Source organism: Amphiura filiformis, chromosome 12 (assembly GCF_039555335.1).
Source record: "Amphiura filiformis chromosome 12, Afil_fr2py, whole genome shotgun sequence".
NCBI lineage: Eukaryota > Metazoa > Echinodermata > Ophiuroidea > Amphilepidida > Amphiuridae > Amphiura > Amphiura filiformis.
The window spans coordinates 35,482,415-35,506,319 of NC_092639.1; the positions used below are offsets into that span (position 1 = coordinate 35,482,415).

At 38.1% G+C, this 23,905-nt stretch overlaps 2 protein-coding genes across 2 annotated transcripts in view; one reads left to right on the plus strand and one right to left on the minus strand.

The window, feature by feature from the left end:
* Positions 1-14,582, plus strand: part of LOC140166125 (uncharacterized) — a 33,885-nt gene extending 19,303 nt beyond the window's left edge. Inside the window, exons 7-16 of the mRNA XM_072189512.1 lie at positions 518-707; positions 2,506-2,676; positions 3,060-3,313; positions 3,931-4,120; positions 5,912-6,073; positions 7,886-8,042; positions 9,064-9,197; positions 9,984-10,086; positions 12,319-12,441; positions 13,547-14,582. Of these exons, the coding sequence (XP_072045613.1) occupies positions 518-707; positions 2,506-2,676; positions 3,060-3,313; positions 3,931-4,120; positions 5,912-6,073; positions 7,886-8,042; positions 9,064-9,197; positions 9,984-10,086; positions 12,319-12,441; positions 13,547-13,692 (1,630 nt within the window). The 3' untranslated portion in view covers positions 13,693-14,582. The remainder of the gene's footprint in view (positions 1-517; positions 708-2,505; positions 2,677-3,059; positions 3,314-3,930; positions 4,121-5,911; positions 6,074-7,885; positions 8,043-9,063; positions 9,198-9,983; positions 10,087-12,318; positions 12,442-13,546) is intronic.
* A 6,343-nt stretch (positions 14,583-20,925) lies between these two features.
* Positions 20,926-22,927, minus strand: LOC140166777 (neuromedin-U receptor 2-like). Its single transcript, XM_072190269.1, has 2 exons — positions 21,927-22,927; positions 20,926-21,130 (listed from the first exon to the last, which is right to left on the minus strand). The coding sequence occupies exons 1-2, from the start codon at positions 22,925-22,927 to the stop codon at positions 20,929-20,931; spliced, it is 1,203 nt and encodes a 400-aa protein (XP_072046370.1). The 3' UTR covers positions 20,926-20,928.
* Positions 22,928-23,905: the final 978 nt, after the last annotated feature.

A 23,905-nucleotide genomic window follows, 5' to 3' on the forward strand; every position in this document is an offset into this window, starting at 1 on the left:
AAATAATTGGGGTAATTGGGTCTTTGCCGACGGTACACAAAAGTATGTCCATTATTATGTTTTGATGAATCCAAGTGTGAAAAAATATTGGATCCAACACATAATAATGATAAAATTGGATGCTTTACGCCCAGTATTTATTGGTCTCACTATGAGTTTTAAATATTGGACAAGATGTAGTCGATTCCAATATTTTAAAACTCATAGCTCGACCAATAAATATGGGCTCAATCGATCCAATTTTATATCAGTTTCGGGAACATTTTGAGCAAAACACAAATACCCAAACATCAGGGGTTTACAAGCAAAGGCTTATGGGATTTACCGAAAAGGTGATTCCTGTGGATGTAACATAGACCAGGTATACTTTGATGACTATGGGTGTAAACAGCTCTGTAAAAATTGTAATGGGAAAGTTATTGCTTTAATACACAATGGCCATTGTTTGGCTATAATTGTGCACAAAATCCAATGGAGAACTCCTTTTTCCTCAACATTTCAATTATGTATGTTTCAGTGGTGTGATATCTGTTGAGATTCGTACAACAATCCCGAATGGACTGATCTTCTACGTAGCAGACAACAGCGGCTCGGATATGATGACATTATACCTTGAAGAAGGCCATGTAGTATTTGGGTTTGATATGGGTAGCGGGCCTCTCTACATTTCTAGTCCTGATATAGTCAATGATGGAGGATGGCACATGGTAAGTGACAGCATATTGACACAATGACAAACATCAAGACACAGTGACACTCACTTACATTGACATGATGACATTGTATCTTGATGAAAGTCATGCCATATTCGGGTTTGATATGGGTAGCAGACCTATACAGTCAATGATGGAGAATGGCACATTGACACAATGATGTACATCAAGACACAGTGACACTCACTCACATTGACATGATAACACTGTATCTTGATGAAAGTCATGCCATATTCGGGTTTGATATGGGTAGCAGACCTATACAGTCAATGATGGAGAATGGCACATTGACACAATGATGTACATCAAGACACAGTGACACTCACTCACATTGACATGATAACACTGTATCTTGATGAAAGTCATGCCATATTCGGGTTTGATATGGGTAGCAGACCTATACAGTCAATGATGGAGAATGGCACATTGACACAATGATGTACATCAAGACACAGTGACACTCACTCACATTGACATGATAACACTGTATCTTGATGAAAGTCATGCCATATTCGGGTTTGATATGGGTAGCAGACCTATACAGTCAATGATGGAGAATGGCACATTGACACAATGATGTACATCAAGACACAGTGACACTCACTCACATTGACATGATAACACTGTATCTTGATGAAAGTCATGCCATATTCGGGTTTGATATGGGTAGCAGACCTATACAGTCAATGATGGAGAATGGCACATTGACACAATGATGTACATCAAGACACAGTGACACTCACTCACATTGACATGATAACACTGTATCTTGATGAAAGTCATGCCATATTCGGGTTTGATATGGGTAGCAGACCTATACAGTCAATGATGGAGAATGGCACATTGACACAATGATGTACATCAAGACACAGTGACACTCACTCACATTGACATGATAACACTGTATCTTGATGAAAGTCATGCCATATTCGGGTTTGATATGGGTAGCAGACCTATACAGTCAATGATGGAGAATGGCACATTGACACAATGATGTACATCAAGACACAGTGACACTCACTCACATTGACATGATAACACTGTATCTTGATGAAGGTCATGTCATATTCGGGTTTGATATGGGTAGCAGACATTTCTATACTCTGATCAGCTCGTAATCGGCGGGACTCATCACATCGTGGATTGATATAGAATGGCGTACACACAACTAGGCGCAGCAACTACGCATACTGCGCTTTGCGTATTGCGTGAATGACGCATGCTTTTGTGAATTTACGTGTGCGTAAGTTGGAACTTTATTGACTCTCGCAGTAACAAAAACCGAATAATTCCCGCCTATTAAGAGCTGATCATAGTATAGTCCTGATACAGTCAATGATGGAGAATGGCACATGGTAAGTGACAGCATATTGTCAAAGTGATGGACGCCAGATATTGACATAGTGATGAACATCAGGACACAGTGACAGTCATATTGACATGATGACATTGTATCTTGAAGTGGTCCCGAACTTTGAATCCATGCAGCAGCTCCATTTGAAGCTTACCCTCCCTCAGTGGAAGATTCAGGTTGAATCTTTCTCAGAGGGTGTATGAAATTCAAATGGAGCTGACAAAATGTGTTCATTCCTTTAGAAATTCACACTCCCCTGTGTAATAGCCCAATATTACAGGTAAGAATGCCTAATAACACATTGATTAATGATCTTTCTTATTATGTATTGTTGGTCCAACAACAGTGGTTTAAGTCACACTAAGTGTAAATCTCAATGTAACAAGTAGATAGAGGCCATAGGCTAACAACCTTGATTTATCTCTCTTAACTATCCAGATTGAAGCCATCCGTCCAATTGGTATGCGTCAGAAGTTTGCTAGCATCATCGCCATAGATGGTCTGCAGGTTGCATGGGGTGCAAACATGAGGAGCAGCAGACATCTGGTGACTACTATGCCACTCTATGTGGGAGGCTTGCCTAGAGATATCTATGTGGATGAAGTGGAGGTGCGTAGACATATTTGTTAATTGATGGTAGTTTGTATTGCTCATAAATGAAATCTAACCAGTTCATTGGATCATTTCATTTGAAATCCATACCCCCTGTGGAAGATATGACCTTAATCTTCCACACACGGAGTGTGAATTTCAAATGGGGTTACTTGAATGGGTGACTCCATTAATATACATCCCACCCCTCCCAAGTTGTGGTGGGGGCACCTGCAAAGACTAGTATTATAGACAGAGATCCTGAGCGTATTATAACAACACGCAGAACCAACCCAGAACTTGCTTCTGAATGGCCATGGTTTTAAGCTGCATACAAACACTAAAAATGACTTAAATATACTCTATCCTAATATAATCTTCTATCTATTTTGTCACATCAGGAGAAAAGTGCAGTAAGTTTTGTTGGTTGTATAAAAAACTTGCAACTGAATGGCATCATGGCTGGGTCACCTATTGGTAGCCTGGATGTAAGACCATGCACAGAAGAGACTGGCTCAGCATTCTGGAGTTGTACAATGGCATCACAGTTGAATAGCACCAATGCCACAGAGCCTGAAGAGGAAGGAATCAGGTTTGGACTGACACCTAATAGTCGCTTGGAGTACAAAAAATTGGACAGAAGTTTTAGAAAACGGTAAGCTCATATTTGTGTGGTACTTAGAGAAGTTTGCATCTATGCCTTGATCTTTCTGAATAAGCGCTTAGAAAGTATTGTTTTGGCTTCTGTTTTGCTACTTTTTCTCTTATGACACAGGGAATTATTTACAGTAGAACAACAAGGCTGCATGCCCAAAACAATGCTAAGGGATGAAAAGATACATTGACCAATGAAATAACCTGAATTTTGAATGGTCGATACCACTATGCAAAGACGATTGGTTAATGCGTTGCAGCTGTATTAAATGGTCTTGTGTAATATGTCCAGGAACCAATCAAATTGCTTTCAGTGTTAAAGAATTGTTCATACTCTAGTAACTTATGGAGATGATCACATTCATAGTGTTGCATTTTCAACTAGGGAATTTCATCAGATTGACTTTGGCAAAATTTGAGTGAATTATCATAACTTCACAAGAGAGGCAAGATTCTCAGCACTGCAGAGCTTACTGAATGGGTATAAAATTGGAAATTTTAACCCATCTTCAAAATATCCCACATTGGCCCAAGTGTATCTGGATCAGATCATGTGTCATATATAATGTTGGTGATTTACACATAGAGTTTTCATTTGCATATGTTGTATATTTACAGTGGGAAGATATCTATTGAACTCCGTACCAAAGCCCTGGTAGGGGTCGTCTTTTATGCTGGAGCATATAAAAATCTTGATTTTGAGACACTCTTCATGAGAGAAGGGAAGCTTGTTTATGGGTTCAACTATGGTAGTGGCAAACAGTTTATAGTGTATGAGGAGGCAGTCAATGACAATCAGTGGCATAATGTGAGTATTACATGTATGTAGATGTGGCAATTTGGGAAATTGAAAACAATTAGGAAAAAACCAGAGGAGGGAGTGCGAAAAATGATTTATTATTATTATTTTTCTCAAATATTCCAACAAAACATCTCAGTGGCATCGGCAAATATTATCAAAGACAGAAATCAGAAGATGGAAAACAGAAATCCTCTCATCCCTATTCATGACATAATGGTATTTATGTCCAAGATGTTTTGATATTGAGGTTCTCCAAGGTATGACAGAACCATGTAAGAAGAGCATATCCATACATTGTGTTGGTCTGCAATTTAAGTTGCAACACTCTCATATTGTCTTTGTTATATGTTGTACAGTGCAACCTCTTTTATCCGGCCATGATGGGACAGGCACTGGCTGGTTATGTGATAAATCCGGATAAGTGAATTATGCCAATTCTGCATTGAATGTCCTAAGTGCTAAAATTGGGACAGCATACACTTACTCAGTACAGGGTAATAACACTGAGAGATGGTATTTGAGTGCTGTATGCAACATAGATGTGTCCTTCTGAATGCATCAGAGTATATGAAGGTGTAAGAGCATTAAAAACAGGTTTTCCTTTAGGGATTCAATCATGTTTCACCGTTGTTCATCACCGTTTACTTTGCTCGGGCAGCTAAAGCTGCCCTCGCGAAGTAAACCACGCAGATGACGTGGACGCGGGTGAAACATGATTGAATCCCTTTCAACAACTAAAACAAGCTAAAGATCGTATAATTCACATGATTATTTCATGAGGAATGTCAGTTAATCATTGACAGTCAGCCTTACAAAAAGATCGGTGATTTATGTTGATATCAGCAATGAACTGAATAAAACGTCAATCTTTATCCGATACTTCCAATATATTGAATTCAACTTGTAAGCGTGATACACACATAGATTCCAGATATGACATGACAAATTTTACGTGCTCACTCGTAACGCGGGTGTGCGCTGGCATTCGCGTATACTGTAAAAGTGTGGATTCATCACGGATTAACAACGGTTGGCTCCTGTACAAAAGTATTTTATTTATTATTTTATTTATTTCTTATTTAACCTGGGGTGACCAATCAATGCACTGGCACTGTTCTCCCTTGGTTCCCAGGTATAGGAAGAGTTGTTGAAATGAAGATCACACGGTCGGATAACAGCGAGATCCGAATAAAAGAAGTCCTGATAAGGAAGGATGGACTGTACTTAACATCCTCTGGTCACCTGACCACCTGTAGAGTGGTCAAGCAACAGTAGATCTTTGTAGATGGAGTCAACATGCACAGTGTTGACTGTGATGATGTTGCAAGCTATGCTGCTGATCAAGACAATGGTTATGCTCTGGCTATTATGATAGTATACAAATATTAACTGTCTATGAGTGTGATGGTCGAAATATAATCCCGAGGTGAAAGATGGATTGTTCTGGCGAGTGGAATGGAACAATATATTTGTTTTATATCACTCATACATAAATTCTATTGCTCAAAAATACTATTTAAGATAGGGAATACATTTTTTCATCAACTTTACACCATGTTTTGCCGTGACATACTTAACATTTTGGTGTCCACCCCATAACTAAATCAGCGAGTCTAAGAGTCAGCGCACGGCTTGGCACACTACGGTGCAGCAATATGATGGTAAAAACTATCACACGGAGAGGCTGATGGTAAAAATGATATATGGCTATCAACCAATGAAGTGTCTAGAATTTATGTATGAGTGATATAAAATCCAATATTAATCTCCATGTTGCTAACTGTACTTTCATTTTAGGTGACTGTGACTCGTCTGGCCGATCATGGTCTGCTAGAGGTAGATGGGGTAGAAGTCGCCAAGGCTGAGATAATAGGCAACGGTAGGGTGTTACGCACAGATACACCATTTTATCTTGGTGGTATACCTCCAGAACTACAGTCTGATGAATTCCACTTTGAGGTACGTAACACAATCATTCTGTCCATTTATGAGTGGGAGGAAGACGTGTGTTCATACTATAGAAGTAAATAATAGAGAAACCTGACCCATGTTTGTTCAAGCATATAAATTTGTGTTTTGCTCTGAACACATTTGGTTCTAATTGCCGCTTAAGTGCAACACTTGCAGACAGTTTTGAAATGCTTCATGATGTAACCCACTGATTCTGTTGGAAGGAGCATTATACAAATATTGTACTTGTTTGTCCAAGTCTAAAAGGAAATGGTCTTTCTATACCTCCTGTCCTTATCCCATTGAGGGTGGCCCAAGTGTTGTAGATCATTAAGTATACTTGAACCTGATTTAATCAAGCCCGCGACACTCCGGCGCTTGTTGGAAGACAGGAGTACAGCAGACAGTAGTACATGTACAATTGTGATTTCCACATATAAATATAGTTTTGAGAACGTAGACTCGACCAAAGTGTGTACTTCATTACAGAACTGCTACGATTAAAACCAGATCTAGGATGGGTGGTTTAAAAACCATTACAAACCGAGAATGTTTTATTGGAATATGTTTTCTGTTATCGAGTGGTTATAAAATGCTCTGAGATTACGTAAACATGGTATTAAACATGTTAAATGAGTAAATCAACCGAGGACTTCGTTAGAGACTTCGTTAAGATTACGTCATTGCCAGAACTTGTTTTATTTTTCATTAGAATGATTGACAGCGGTGGGCGGACTTATACTCTTTTGTTTTGTGAGCGGTACAAAAATGTGATTCCCTGATAAATTAATAAATTAAGAATTTGGACCGTCTCTTCCTCAGACCTCTATGTAGGACTCTATGGTCTCTTCTCATTACACGATCTTAGTAAGACTTGGCCCGGCGACGATGCTTGCGAATTGCCTGTCTTCAACTGCGGTATAGCATGGTATAGGCAGTTTGTACAGAGTGTCGCTTCTCATTCTTTTTTTCTTGGATTTAATCTCACACACATCTTAGGCTCACAAAGTGTGACAAAGTTTGCTTTTGCCCGCCCACAGTTGAAATTCACACACACGTTTGAATTAATTATTGTGATTTTTCTAACCTTAAAAATTAAAAAGTGTTTTGGGGTAAAAAAAAATCCACTGACTGAATGCATTTTTTCTACTCTGTACACAATCTGAATTCGCTTCACGTACTACTCCAGCGATATATAAGACTTAATTAAGCTTGTGCTTGAAGACTGTATTAAGTTTCATATTGTGACTGATAAATAAACGTGGGGGAAATATTGAATAATGAAAAGGTTTCTGCGTTTATCTTTTGAAAATATGTGATGGGAAACTCAAAATCAATGTTGTATGCATAAATGCATATGTATCTAAATTACACAGGAGCCATTCCATGTAACTCCAGGGATGTGCACCGCAGCACCTCTTCAATTTTTGTCTTCTGTGTGGTAGTAGATATTGATGAAAAAGAAAAATCCTGAAAATTTGAGCTTCATACTCCATTTCGTTTTCCCGTGGCATCAATTTTAAATTTAGGAGGGTCAGCGTAAAAAATGTGTCGCAACGCGAAAGACGATGTTTGGACGTCCATAAATGTATAAAGGGAACCCCAACAACTTTGAAAAGTATGTATCCTGGGGTACTTTTTTGTGTAGAATTTAAATCTGGCATCATAAAACTTGCGACTCCTTTACTTTAAAAGATATAGGACCCTCAAAATGCAACTTCGTCCATCCAGGACCAACTTCGGGGGTAAACTCCAAAAGTAAAAATAATTTTATCGTCCATTTTTGAATGAATTTGATCGTATCTCAATTTGTTGTTTCAGGTAGAAAGTCAGATAAGCCTTAAGGGATGTTTGAAAAATCTACTTTGGAATGATGGAGAACCACGATCTATCCTCGGGGAATATTATGTGCAGTCATGTAGCAGTATCAATGAAAATGCTGTGTATTTTGGGGCAGAAGGAGGCTCTATTATTATTGGTAAGAAATCAACCAATTGTAACCGATATAATCATTTTTGAACTTGAAAACGTAGCTTGAAATTTACATTTATTTGCAGCCTCATGGTTCAATCTGATCTGGAATAGTGGAACCTTTTGTAAAGTACATTTGTGGGTGCTTAGGAGGCAACCTTTGGAATAATCAGTCCGGTCCGACTGCCTGATCAGGAAGTACTGCCGAATCAGGCAGCATGTTGCCGAGTCAGGCAACACAGGCTTTGGTAACCGTTCCAAATTTGACAGACTAAGGACTAAATTGTTCATGGTGATTTTATAACAGTTCGGTGGAAATTTTACTTTGACACACATGAGCTACATGTAAGTTGACAATTTTTCACCAGGCGAAAAAAAATTCCACCGGGAGGAAAATAATTTGAATAACAAAATCAACTTTATTTTAACTAAAATTGATGAAAAAACACTACTAATTGCACATCCATTGATAATTTTATATATTTTACCTACTTCTTTACTCTAAACCAAGCAATAAGGGTCTATTAAAAGATGCTCTATTTCAAATAGAGCATTGCTTTGTGGGATACCATGCTGCCTGACTTGGCAACATGCTGCCTGATTCGACAGTATTTCCTGATCAGGCAGTCGGGCTGGACTGATAATGGATCTTGGTTCACAGTGGATATAAATTGTGGCACAACACACTGTAATGGATGGTAATGGACAGTAACACAGTAGTAATCATGGGGGAGCTTGTCTTTGTGGGTGCAAATCCCTGCAGTGCAAGTGTGTTGTTCACTTAAACAAGGCACTTGTCTCATCCCACCCAGGTGTAATGGTAAATTGGGAGCTGTTTGGGGATAATTACAATATAAGTATTGAAAGGAGCTGCACTGGGGATATGCACTTGTTGAAGCAAATGATTAGTATATATAGTGGCAGTGGAATATATTTATGTAAGTGGACTAGTACCTTACTGGGAGTGCATGTTAAATCACAAACATTTCTTTCTTTCTTTATTTTATTTAATCTTGTCCTTGTTACAGATGAATACTTTCATGTAGGCAAATCTGTCTCCATAACCGTCTCCATTAGGCCACAAGTTTCCAGTGCCATGATTTTCTCAGTTGAAGATGATGTGAATGGGGATTTTATGTCCCTTGAAATGGATGATGGTGTGGTAAGTATAATGGATGTGTTCACCACACAGGACTAACCATGGAAAATAGTGCGAAGTGATGACAGCGTCATTTTGGTTCATTTTATGGTGACAATATTTGCCATGTGACGCATGATAATTTCATGGTATTAATATTTCATGATTTGAACTATTCAGAGCAGTTTTGCCGTTTCATATATTTGCAGTTACAGACAGCTACATTATTAAAGCCTATTGGTAGAAAATATTTTTGTGGGCTATTAAATTTACGGGTCTGAAATTATCCGCAAAAGAAATGGCTCACAAAAACGATGAAAGTTTACAACTCAATACAATTCAACATTGATTTTTATGCGGATTTAATCCACCCAATTGGGCAGTAACAACACCAGTTTGGTGCAGACAGGACCCAGTAATGGCCGACTCTACTTGGCTTGTTGGATTCGTCTATACAGTAGTACGATAAAACATAAAAAAATTACCAAATAGGGTGCAACTTGCTAGACTTGAGTCCAGTCCTTGTTTACAGAGTTTAGGGCTTGGGCAGTCTTGTAATAAAACTAGTAGAGTTGTACCCTATTTGGTAATCGCTCCGATATATGTACAAGTTGAAATTCATAACAGTTATTGCATCTGATTGGTTGAGACTCGGCAGTAGGCCTATGCTTGGCATGGAGGCGCTTCTCTTTCTGAACAAGCAGGTTGGTACACACACAAAAAAAGATAAAATAAACAGCCCTGACCAACAGAATAATAGGCCTAATGCAGTGTTCATAATTATTGTAATGTTCTCTTCATCTTTTGTAGTTATATTTCCGAGCTGATAATGGAGGAGGGATGTTTGAAGCAAGATATTTCCCAAGAGAAGGTGTTTATTTCTTGTGCAATGGAGAATGGCATGAAGTACAAGGTAACTATAATTAAAGACAGAGATAAAAACAATTTATCGCGTCTGACTATCAATTACGATCCTTGATTGGTTTACACAGGTTAATCAGCGCGTAAAAGGAAGACCGATCTATCTGGTGGTGATCGGAGAAAAGGAATAGCAGCAAATGGCGAAAAAGTTCGTACTTTTACAAGGCAAAACGCAGCTTTTCTAGGCATTGTGGACATGGTGCCTTCACCAAAGAAAGTTTCCTACTATAAATACCTAACTTTTGAGATGGTTTGCATGTCGAAAGGTGCAAAATCAACAATAAGGCGCCCGGTTATAAATCCACAACACTTGTAAACAAACCGTGCTCGAGTTTGATTGACAGGTGACGTCAGACGCGATAAATTGTCTTTATCTTTGTCTTTAATTATAAGGACATACTCATTTGCATTAGGTGCTATTGGCTTAACAAAATTGATCACAACTTGGATTCCTTCCTGAGATACTGAGTTGACTAGATCACCATGCTGTCATAGCTAGAGAAAGTATAAAATAACCTTGTGTGGTGTTTGGTTCCCAGGAAGTTATTATAGTTGATTTGGTTGAAAAGGGAGGTGAGACATGATCAATTCTGTTAAGGCAGTGGAACCTAATGTGTGATTTTAATCTAAATTCATAACCTCACGAATAAACACAGTGCTTGTAATATGTAAGCATGCAAATGCACATGATCTAACCTTTAGGATTAAATCATCCACACTCTCTCTCTCCTTTAGTACATTTTAATTGTGGTGTTGATGCTAAAGATCTTAAAGTCAGTTCCAAGCAGGGTAACACCTCATGTTTGTACACCCTACGAGGGGGTATCAAAAAGTTAGTAGACTCATGGTTTCAAATTATTTTTCAACATTGTCCCCTTTGACCTCAATGCACCTTGTCCAACGGTGTTTCAACATTTGGAAGCCCTCGTGGAAGAAAGCTTCATTTTGGGCCTCCAAGTAGCCACAGCCTCAATGACATCATTATCTGACTCGCAATGGCGTCCACGAAATTTTGGATTTGAGTTTTGGAAATGGGGATAGTGCCAGATCTGGTGAATAAGGTGGGTGGGGCAACAATTCAAAGCCACACTTGGCAGCTTCAGCCATTGCAACTTGTGCTCTGTGGACAGGGGCATTGTCCTGCAGCAGAAGGACCCCAGCCCGCAACTTTCTTTTGCGTTTTTCTTTAATGTCTTCTTTTAGCTGCTGCAGTTCTGACGCGTAGTACTCTCCAGTGATGGTTTCACCTCTTTGAAGGTAGTCAATCATAATGACACACTTGCTATCCCAAAGACAGAGGCCATGACCTTTCTTGCAGAAGTCACTTGCTTGATCTTCCTTGGAGGTGGACTGGAGATCAATGATGCTTCCAATGCTTGCTTTGATTTTTTGGTTCTGGTTCAAAGTGATGAACCCATGTTTCATCCTGGGTGACAGTTCTTGAGTAAAAATTATCTGGATCAGTCTGAAAGGGTACCAGAAGTTCCCCATCGAAACATCATGCCAGGTAAGTTTCTGGTCTGGAGATCTAGAGCATTCTCAGTACCCATCTTGCAGACAGCTTGTTCATGCCTAAGGTATCAGTCAAAACACTTTGCACTGAACCATAACTAATACCCATCGTGTCAGCTATTTGTGAGATAGTCAAGCGTCTGTCCTCCAGCACCATCCAGTGAATGGCGTCCACTTGATCTGCTGTTGTTGAAGATCTTGGGCGCCCGGACCTTGGATCATCTTCCAAACTCTCCCTCCCTTGCTTGAATTCAGCAGCCCATTTCTTTAGGGTGGAATAGCTAGGAGAGGTATCACCAAGTGTGCTGACCATGTCTTCATGGATGGCCTTGGGTGTCATGCTCCTTTTATGTAGATATTTAATCACTGCACGAGCTTCTTGTTTATCCATTTTTGGATCTTTGCTGAATCTGAAGACTTTCAAAGAACCTCACATAAATATTATAAATGACAGATATATGAATATCGGTGCATAACCTTATAAGGCAACATACTTTTTAATTACAATGTAAATTTGGAGATGCTGCTATGCCTTCTAGGTGAGGCTTAGAACTTTTTGATACCCCCTCGTATATTGGACATAACAAGACTGAGGACAGTGCATGAACATTGAATGATTTATGCAGGTTAAATAAGAATAAAAACAAACTTTGTTTTACCTCTATCAGTGTAACTTTGTTATTATATTCTTTGGTGAAATGTTAATTTCTAGCTGTGAAATCTGGCAATCAGCTGAGTTTAACAGTAGATGGTCAACAAGGAGTTCCAGGTCTTGGGAGTAGTAGTGCACAGGTGGTCAATACAAGGGATCCATTGTACTTTGGCAGTTTGCCAGGTAAAGTATTTACCTTTCATGTTTCCCTTTTTTCCTTTAAAAAGTGTTCCCTCTAAGTTCCCCATTCCCCTTATATTGCAACATAAATGAGAAATTTCCAGCATAATGCTGGTTTCATACTTTCCTGCTGCTGGCCGTTTTGCCCCTCTGATGACGATTTTGCTTCATTGCGCAGTCGCATCAGAAACACTAGCGGTGACCAGCAGCAAGCCGATATATATCGACCACTCCACCTCTTTGCCCAAGCGGCAGCAATCGCTAGGAGTTCACTTCAAGTCAACTCGGGAGCGGTGCCGCTCTGATGTGTGAGAACATAATATGATTTTGGTGATGCTGAGCGGCACGGCAACATTGGTTTTCATAGTCATGCCACTGCCGCTCAGCGGTGTCTGGCTCCGCTTGCAGAAAGTACAAGCGGCATGATGAAGCGTCACACCGCTCAGCGGCAAGCAGCAGAAAGTATGAAACCAGCATAAGCGGTAAAAGGAATATAAGTTGCTCAAAATTGCAATGACATAAAGTAACTGCAAGAGATTCTTTACTCCTTTTGAGTTTCAACTACCTATAATAATATGTGGTCTACATATCGTCATTGGACAGGAAAAACCTATTTGTCATTGGCCCCTGAACATATTTAAAGCAAAACCTCCTAAACTCTTGGCAGTTTTGTTTTAAACATGTGCAAGGGCCACAAGTACATACGAGGTTCTTTTCTGCCCAACGACAAATTATCTACAATCACATGTTAGCTTAACAATGCAGTTAAAAACAGGATTCACTTATTTTAAACCACATCAAGTGGTGCCCGACATTGGCAAGTTTATTTTAAATTTGACCGAAGAATACAATTTCATATATGTATTTCAATTTGGAATTCTTTGGCTAGAAAAATGTTAGGTCTAGCCATAGTAAGGAGACATTTCTTTCATGATATCTTAAGATAATTATGTTTTCGCAAAATACAATTACAACTTTGTGTCTAAGTTAATTTAATGCATAATAGGTTCTAAGTGTAAATGTGTATTCCAACATCATTCAATTGTAAATATTACATGTTACACTGCAATGATAATCATGATATAACTCATTGTTTATCATGTTTCAGACGGAGTCAGCCATCTTGGAATTGGAAGCAATCAGAGTTTTGTGGGATGTATGCGTAATATCTTCATCAAATCTAAGCTGATGGATTTTATGGAGACTAAAGATGTCACTGGTGATGTCCAGTTACATAACTGTTTTGATGATTGAAAGTACTAAGAAACAACGATGTATATTTTGTATACAAGTTATATATGAACTTAATTAGTGATATAGCATGGATGTCATCAACAGGGACACTGAAAGGGATGGGCGTTATTAATGACTACCCTAATGCTCAGTCCAACAGAATCTGGTAGTCTTGCATTGATGCCTCCCTGTAGTGGGGGCAGGTAACACATAGGGCACCTTCACCGAAACCACTCTGAGGGAGTTATCAAAATGATCGAGCACCATATTACAAAAAAGTGACCACTGGAAATTTGTACCAAACAACAACACAGTTCGTATCTTCATGTTTTGTTGAAGTGGGTGAGTCAAAAATATCAGGATGAAAAACATTGTCTTGCTTTGAGAGATGGAACATATCAAATCTTATAAAACTGTTGATGATTTTAACACTTAAATTAAACACACTTGATGTTTACTGCCTGTATAAAAATTGACTTGTTTTGGTTTTATGTTATGACTTTCATCATTGTATATCTACATGTATTTTCTGAGTTTGTAATTTTGTTTCTTAAATTGCTTTTGTATTGCAACTTGAACATTTTGTTTTGATGGTATGCATGCGCTATAATTCCATTAATTAAGTTATGGAACACTCAGAAAGCCGACCAAACAGTACTTTAAAGACAAACAATTTAAAACATTAAATGAAAGAAATGTTGTGTGCTTACCTCCTGTTAAACAATGTCAGGAATTAAGTTTAGAATAATGAATTGTACTGATTAATTATATTTTTTACACCAATGAGAATTAGGCTTAACTGACTCAGATGGTGATTTATAGTATAATGATATGGACAAAGAGATGAATTTGACAGTGCTTCTTCAAATAGCACTTGCACAAAAACCAAAGGGAGAAGGAATGATCCTGAACTGAAGCCCATGCAGGATTTTTTTAAGGCGGGTGGGTGGTGGGAGGGAAGGTATATTCAAAGTATCAATCTTTTTTTAAGAAATATTCACTTGCATGTAAAATGTGAACCTTAAACCAAAAAAAGTGGACTTGTTTTGGTTTTATTTTAACAATTTTATTTAAGGAAGTTGATCTTATGTGAATTGGTCTTTAGTTTTTGACATTTTAACATACACAGTCCAACCTCTTTTACAGATCTGTCTCATCAGCTGTTTATTGATAGGAAAACATGTTTTTAATGTCTTGATGTGACACCTTAATTTCATGTTCTGCAGCATTTAGACGGATATATCTGGATATTGCATATGGCACTCAAGTACTATACTATCTTTCAGTATTGTTACTTCATATTGAGTAATATATTGTGATCACAATTTTAGCACTTCGGTCCCATCATGGTTAAATTAAGAAGTTGGACTGTATATCCAAAAAATGCAAAAGACTATTTTTAATTCCAAAATTCTAGGGGGGCGTGTTCTGAAAGAGATGAAAGTTTTAGCAATTTACAGGGGTTGCTTCACTTATTGGAGAACAGATAATGTGGATTTTGTGTGTGTAATTTTTGGCACTCTGCAGCTTAAACGCAATAATCGATCAACTTCAAACTTGGTATTGTGATAGTATATGGTGACCTGATGTGCTGTATAGCTTTGTGTCATGTTATTTGCATATTTATGAATATTAAAGACCTTATTTGCATATTGAATATTATTTGTATTTATATTGTTATTTACACACCTTTGTGTGGGGCCACCTTAATTACGAACCCCTTAATTCTAGCTGTAGCATATTTCTTGTTTCATGCACTTAAGCTTTTTAATAAAAATGTGGAAATATTTTATAAAAATCCTGAAATTTAAGCTAAACTGTAAACTGCCCTCATACACCAGTACCTAATGTGAAGATAAAACGAGAAACAAGATCGTTTATATTGGATTTGTCACATTAAGGTGCGAAAGCTAACTTTTGGAAGAAATGTATAAAATAGTATAAAAGTAGGCGATACATCCTGTTCCTAATATTGTATTTGTAAATTGTATTTAAACGTGGGTGCTCCAATTTGATCACATGTACATAGAGGACCATCACCCAAAAATTCCTATTGAAAAGTGCAAGTTAGAGACCGCCTCCCTTTAATCGGGTAAACACATAATATTAGCTATATGTCATGAAAAGAAGGCAAATTGTTTTATTCTACATATCAAATATGAGTATGACCAAATGATTTGTACAGATATTTTTTTGTATATTATATTGCCTGATGTTAAGTAAGAGTAAACATTGTATAAATATAATATTTTGTCTTCACTCTAGTATTGTGTTTATAAATTTTAAGTAATATGTGAGATGCGTGTACATAGTATATGTTACCAACAACTCTACAAGTCTTGAGAAATAAAAGTATTGTTCAGCACATATTTGTTTTCATTTTTCAGTCAACCTTTATGTAAGACAGTTGTTCCAATAAAACATTTTCTCACCATTACAACAACAAAATTGAAATCATTAGATTGATCATTTAAATTCAGTGGGATCTTAAACATGGGTAATATTGTATCATAGTCATGGAAATGTAATGACATAAATAAAAATGGGTTACACAGTGCAGCAACAGCAGCACAAAAATGCAGCAGTGGTGTAACTAGGGTTGGTAGCGCCTGGGGCAAGAAACAAAATTGGGGTCCCTACTCCCCTTACTCGAGAATATCTTAGACGCGGGCAGTGGCGTAGCTAGGCGTTGTGATGGATAAGGATACATAATGCCCCCTCAATTCCTGTATCAATTGTGGGGGAGAGCACAAAATTATGGACAAATAAGGTCTACCACTAATTAATTTTGGTTATTAGAAGTTGAATATTGGTACCTCTTCAGGCACCGATAGTGCTATAGGACCAAAGAAAATGTTGTGCCTAAGTTCAGTACAATACTTATGGTGTAGCATGCAATTCAATTTTCTTTAAATGCAATTAGGAATAAATGTGGCTTTTCTTTTAAAATGTTGGGCTAGCAACATACAGCTATAACAGCCTTAATCCGTTTGTAGTTTGCTTCACCCCATTTACCTCTACACAAGCATGTGGATGCGAAATTACCTCTTGGATGTCATCCTTTGTGAAGCATTGTAAACAAGGAACTTAACACTAGTATATAAAACATTCCAATAAATGAGTGAATGTTGAATGTTTTTAGTCATCCAGTAGTTTTAACAGAGTTTTGGAAATAAATCTAATACTGAGATTTAGTTTGTGCAACTGACCCGCTGGACTGGTTATGTGATATGGTGTTGTGATAAACCCGCATTGGTCAACACAGAAGACCCAGGACCACCAAAGCGCAAAACTCCACCTTCACTCAAAAGTTAAAGGATACAGGACACACAATTAAGAAGGAGGAAGTTGCTATTCTGGATCAGGAGGAACAGTGGCATAGGAGAAGCCATGTGGGAGCGTATTGAGTAACCATCACTAAACAAGAGAGTGGGGCTCTGCTTTAACTTATCTCATGCATGGGTCGGTGATCAAGAAGATGCCTAGCCATCTATCATGTGACCAGTCCAGTGGGTCAGTTGCCTGATGAAATCTGGTGGTAACATTTCAGATGCAACATAGCAAAGTTGCAAAAAGTAAGTTCCAGTATTAGATTTAATTCCAAAACTCTGTAAAAGTATTCCAATGCTAATGATACTAATAATAGAAATCTTTTTCTCTGTCAGAATATTCATGGGTAACATGGTTGGCCTATTGGTAGGACATCAAGGTGACATCCCCCATCTAACATTCCATTGCTTTGACATCATTGAGTTGGGTATATGGAATCTACCTATACCTACAAGGCAAGCATCAAAGCCTATAATGACACTTATACAGGGTGTAACAATAAAATGTGTACAATTGCATTTTGACTTCTCAGGAAAAAACTAAAAGAGTTATGGCACATATGTTATATGCAATACAATCAGTAATATCTTGGCTAAAAGAAGACGTTTAGTTGGTTTCTTTACTAGCTTGGGTTCAAAAGTTATGTTCGATTAATTAAATCGTCCAGAAAACGTGTTGGGCCACTTTTTGCCATGTTAGCGTATATCAAGTTTGAACCGCGTGAGATTGTGCTTATCGTGCATTTAACATCAAAAGAATTATAAGTGGTGTTTGTTCATAATTATGATTAACATGAACTTAATAATAATATGATATTTCTTTAAATTCTATATATGAAGTCATGAAATTTCTTTCAAATTATCTTACAAATAAAGTAATTTCTCATATGCCTGAGATCTCATTGGTAAAACCGAGAACAGTTTTGGCATCCATAAGTACAAAACAATAAGATTTTGAAATTAAGTTCAGCTGGGCTTCTAGCTGTTTTGGGGCGACCACTTTTGCCAGCATTTCTGTTAACAAATTCTACATACTTCTCATAGTTATATGTAATTCTATGCCTTGGTGGAAGATGTGAGTTTGGAAAATGAGCTAGATAAACAATCTTATGGTTTCTGCTTGACTCCATGTGCTACCGAATATCACAACCATAAAAATACGCTCTTCCAACGTGAATTGGGGTTGAAGGTGTTGAGCCACGATTTCTAGTAAATGAGGTTGTTATGTCAGTGCTTAGTTGTTACTTTCAAAAACTCAAGGAGATATTCTATTATGTAATCATTTCTACCACTTAGAATACCCCATTGTTTAAATCGACGTATCGTAAGAGCGCCGTCCAACTGGTCCATGATTCAACTCTATTCAGTCACTTTTGTAACACTTAGAGACAAAAGTGGCCCAAGCGGTTTTAAGACTAGGTTACATAATTGGCTATATCTTCACTTGTATACCTACGATTTTATTGGAACAAAGCTTATCTGGTGGCTAAAGAAATTATCTTGATAGACATATAAATATCAAACCAAAAAATTGGCAGCATGCTTGTGTCATTCTATTTTCAAAATTGTACAAATTTTATTGTTACACCCTGTACAGGCTGTATCAAAATGATTGTTACCCATTCATTTTTGGTATTTTGTAAAGCTTGCGTCTTCCAAAGGCACCAGTGGATCCAACATGAAATGACCAGACTTTTAAGTATACAGTCTGGTCATTTCAAGTTGATCAAATGATGTGTTTGGAAGATGCAGGCTTTGCAAAAATACCCCAAAACTGACAACCGTTTTGAAACATCCTGATATAAAAATTATACTCTTTGTATTGTTGAGCTCATAAGCAGCCAAACTTCAGGATTGGTTACGAGTCAGGACATTTTGGCAAAATGTTACACTGATAGCAAGGTTGAAAAATGTGGGGCAACTATCAAATTTAGGGTGGCTAAAATAAAGATATGAACCAGAATTGGAATAAAGCTATAGGGAATAAATTTCTCAAAAAGCTTGTACGGCTCAGCCCTGTGCCAAACCCTCTATTAGATCCTAACATTTGTGGATTAGACAAATAAGATCAGTGTCTTCACTATACTCAGAAAGCCATGTCTTAATGTTCTTAGTTAACAAAAATATATATTGCATCAATTTGTTTGTGGATTTTTTAATTGTTTTGCATGATGAAAAAACAATGTGCGGTTAGATGATCTGCAACATGTTTTGGTGTCAGTATCAGTATTTTTTTATAATTCCACATATTGTCATATGCCACATATTGTGGCCAATTGGCCAAATTACATGTGAAATTACAAATTGTACATATTTATGAATAACATTAAAAAACAGATTGTACACTTCAATAACTTTTAAAAGACATCAAAAATTGCATCTGTAGGAAAACAAAGATATATACATGATCACATAATTTATATACCAATATTCACTCTAAAATACTATTGCACTGTTTTGCACAGGTATTGAAAAACATCAAATACAAAATATCAAACATACATGAAATGAACTAATTAATTATTACAAAGAATCCAGCTGCACCAGATTAAAAATAAAGTCTCTCATAGCACTGAAAAACAATTCCAAGAAGAGATTACTGGTTTAAAAGATCTGCAAGATATGGTTAGGCCTCTTCTGAAAGGGATTGATCGTCATAGGGAATTGAGAAAATGTGTGGAAGTTGCGCAACTTACGACCATGCCTCTCAAGTCTCGTAGGAGGGATTAACAACAGACTGTGTCCACTCATTTTTAGGCAGTGTTTCTGCAAACCTACAAAAGTGCTCCTCCCTCCTATCAGACAGAGAGTCAAATTTATAACTAAGCAGGGCATGATATGAACCTTATTCTTATTCTCCTCATAGGATTGTTCTGTGGGTTCTCTTTTGGATAAACTCAAGTTCTTTGGATTGCTTACTAAAATGCTGGAATCCACATAACATTGGTATACTCAAGAATCCGTCTTACATGACCACCGTAAATGACACTCAGCTCTTCACTATGAAAGCCAAACCTCTCTTATTAGCTTTTTAAAGCATGTTATTAAATTGGATGTTCCACTTGAGGTTGTTCTGAAGATAAATGCCAAGGACCTTGGCATCAGTGATGTCTGACAGTGGTTATGTACTGATTCTCTAGACGCCAGTCTTGGGTTTGTTTTCACTGAAACATCTGGTGGACCTGACATTTGGCGGAATATGAGCAAAATGTGAGCAAATTACCCTGGGCCCACTCAGTAAACTGATCAAGATCAGTTTGTAAAAATCTGGAAAGCTGTGATCCATTTACATTCTCTGCAAATGCCAGGTCGTCAACTTATTTCCAATAACTGGAACTGATAAGCTGGAAATAAAATAATGTGGCCGAGTTTTGTGCTCTGAGGGACTTCTCCGTGAAGTGGAACATAGTTTGAAAGAGTGTCATTGAAGCGAACACACTGCTGCCTATTATGAAAGAAATGGCAAATCCATGGAACGATGGACACACAGACTCGTAAGCGATTTATCTCATCAATAAGTTAAGAATAGTATGATCGACTAAGTCAAACGCTTTGGAAAAATCCGTTAGGACCACCGTTCCAACATTTTGACTTCCTTCTGCTCCTTGATGTAGATAGTGAGAAGGTAGTGGACTGCCCGAGTGAACATACAAGATCTAGTACCTTCTAATATGATGCCAGCAGCAATAGGTAGCAATGTGACAGGGAGAATTTCATCCCTGGGACATTCCACATGGATGCAAGGATCGTAGCAAGGTGAAACCGACGTCAGCAGTCCTACTACAACAGTAGTGTTCTACATATTACGCAAGACAAAGGTAACCAGTTGTGCCACAGTAAAGTGCTCCACATGGAAGATTTATCTTCTAAATCTTCTAGCGATGGCAGTAAGTAGTTTGACAATGGAGACTTTCTTCCCCGGTTGTCGTCAGTCAGGACATTCTAGTGACCGAATGGATTCATGGATTGTAGTAAGATGACCCCCGACATCAGCAGTAATCGTCCGACTACCCGTGTCAAACTTACCACTGTTTTGGCGGGATATTTGTGGAGTTGACATATTGGATCTATATCGTCTTCGCCGTGCTTCATCGTTACACGAAAATGCATCCTTGAACGACCTACGGTACCTGGAAGAATATTGGAAAATAAAAATATTGAAGAACGAATTGAATGACGAAAAGTGTTTTCCATATCATTACCTCTCTTTTTTCACAACAAATAAAAATGGCTTTTAGTATGTTAATAACCGCCAGGATACGTGATCTTGTGGAACAAGTAATTTGAATATGATGTGGACAACACTAATATTCTGGCTGTCTAAGAAGGGGTGCGCATTGTCATGATTGTAGATTCAACTCTATTTTTTCAAACATAGTTGCGTTGGGGAAAGAGTTTGCCGATGACCCGTTGGTTTTCAATAATGGATCATCATTTAAAAAAAACAGCTACGAAACTTAACATCCTAATACGGCTAATGGAAGACATTGAATACAATAATGCTGTCAGATAGTTGTTATAAAAAGCTCAGGTAAACCAGATGACACCTGAGGAATGGCCCGAAGGAATGGCACATGAATTTGAGTTAAGGTGCTCGGTGTAACCTTTTCCGCACAGTTTTAGCCTATGCGTCTTCACATTTGCAAACCTTTGTGCCCCTTCGGTTCTAAAATATGGCGATGCTACTGAACAGCACATAGTAGTAATATATCACAAAATAGAAAACTTCTTGATACAGCTGGCATTGGTCACATTGTCAGCAATAATGGACATTGTCCGCTTAATGTGAGGTACCATTATGACCATTGCATTAGTCATGTTGCCAGCAATGGTGGATCTTGAACGCTTATTGTGGCATAATTTTATTACCTAACATCAGAAATGATACCGTATATAGAGTGGATGGAATATTCTCAACCTACCTACCTGGCATTAGTGACATTGTAGACAATTGGGTTGATTGCAGAATTCAAATAGACCAACATCCTGCAAATATTGTACACAATAGACTCCACGTGCGGGTCTTGAATCATATTCTCATCATTCACTGCGAAGGATATCATATTCATAAAAGAAAGAAGCTGAAACGGAGCCAGACACAAGGAAAAAAGCATACCAGTTATGATGAGCATATGTGCCATCTGGTTTCTCTGCAGTAGTATAGGATTTGTATGTGGAGTTCCTTGTCGCGTTAGAGTGGGATTCAGAGTAGCGCGTCTATGAAGACGCAGGATGATTTTTGCGTATAAGACTTTGTTGATAACAAGGCAACCAAAAAACGGTATGGTTTGGATACCTTGGTAGGCGATTTGCCACGTCTCACTGATGTGCTGACACTGCCCAACTATTGGTGGTAGATCGTCATACATTGGCGCCCAAATGACGCACTTCTTAACCATTACACTAGATCCAGGAATGGTACATGAAGCGAATGCTAACGCGATAAACCACGCAACATTTATCAAGGTAACAGTTCGTTTCTTCCCAGATAGTTTCAAATGTTTTAGCGGTAAGCATATACTACAGTATTTCTCCACAGAAACAAGAGTGACGAGCATCAAAGATGCAAAGAAGGTGTTGTCCATAAAGAGATACAATAAAATGCATCCTGTTGATGTCATCGCAGATTGATCAAAGGTGACGGGAGTTAGAAAGTAACGCCAGAGTTTTTCACCGACAGCAATGGACAGAAAGCAGATATCTGACACAGCGAGATGTGTCAGGTAGAAGTTGGTCACAGTCCGCATGGGTTTTACACGAAACATGACAAATAAGAAGCCAAAATTTCCAATGTGTCCAACTATCATGATAAATGGCATTATTACGGTGACGAGGATGGTATCAAACGTGTTGTACAAAACTGCTAGAGTGTCTTCGGGAGATGTAAGATTGATGGTTGATTGTGGAGTACAACTTAGGTTAGCCATCGTGATCGACTATTGTAATCGGGTAAACCTAACCGAGCTATCCAACTTTCTGAAAAGCTTTCAACGCGGTCATGAACTGTACAATTGCCGAAAATATTCTCAGTACAAATTAAAATATATTCAAACCAGTACAAACACACCTTACATTTGGTCAGTGATTCTTGTGATAGTCCATTTTAACAAGATAATTAGATCTAACGAGGCTTTGCACTGAAACAATAAGTTCAGTGTGACTGCATCTCTTGTGGTGGTACTTACGGTGCCTGGAGAAGAAAATATGTCGCTCTGTGATTTCTGTATCGTATTCAATTGGCGTCGCTATGATGAGGCTTAAATAGTACGGGGTGCAACAAAATATGCTGCCGGATCAGTGACCAATTTAATGTTCAAAACAAGTGAACCACTTGTAGCCTGTCGGCAATTCAAAGCAGCATCAAAGGAACAATGCGTTACGTAATATATCTCTCCTCCTTCTTTATTAAACCTCCTTGAACCCAACAAAGTTAGGGATTGGACCTCTAGCAAACCTATTGGTGCACGCAGGCAGCCAGGTGAAATTGGCATTGTTTCTTAATTATCGGGCAATATTCCATCCAAGCAGACAGCTAATCAAGATTTCACACAACGAGAGCATTATCATAATGACACAAAATTGATCCCAAGGATCATTCTCGTAGCTCTTTTCTGGATATTCTACCGGAATGTTCTCAAGCTTGATGGATGTAGACTGCATGGATGCGACTGTGGAATGCCAAACATGAAATGGCATCAGAATACTCAACCAAGGGTCTGATATATACGCCATATGATCAAGTTAAGGTCGGATGCAGCCAAGTACCCATAATTCGGTAGAAAGCTCAAAGAAGAGAGGTCTAGGACCAGTTTTTAAGTCTGGATAAGGAGGATAATCTTTCTTGAAGCAGATTTGCATGGCTTGACACTGGATGGGATTACTTTTGAGTTGATTATCAACCGACC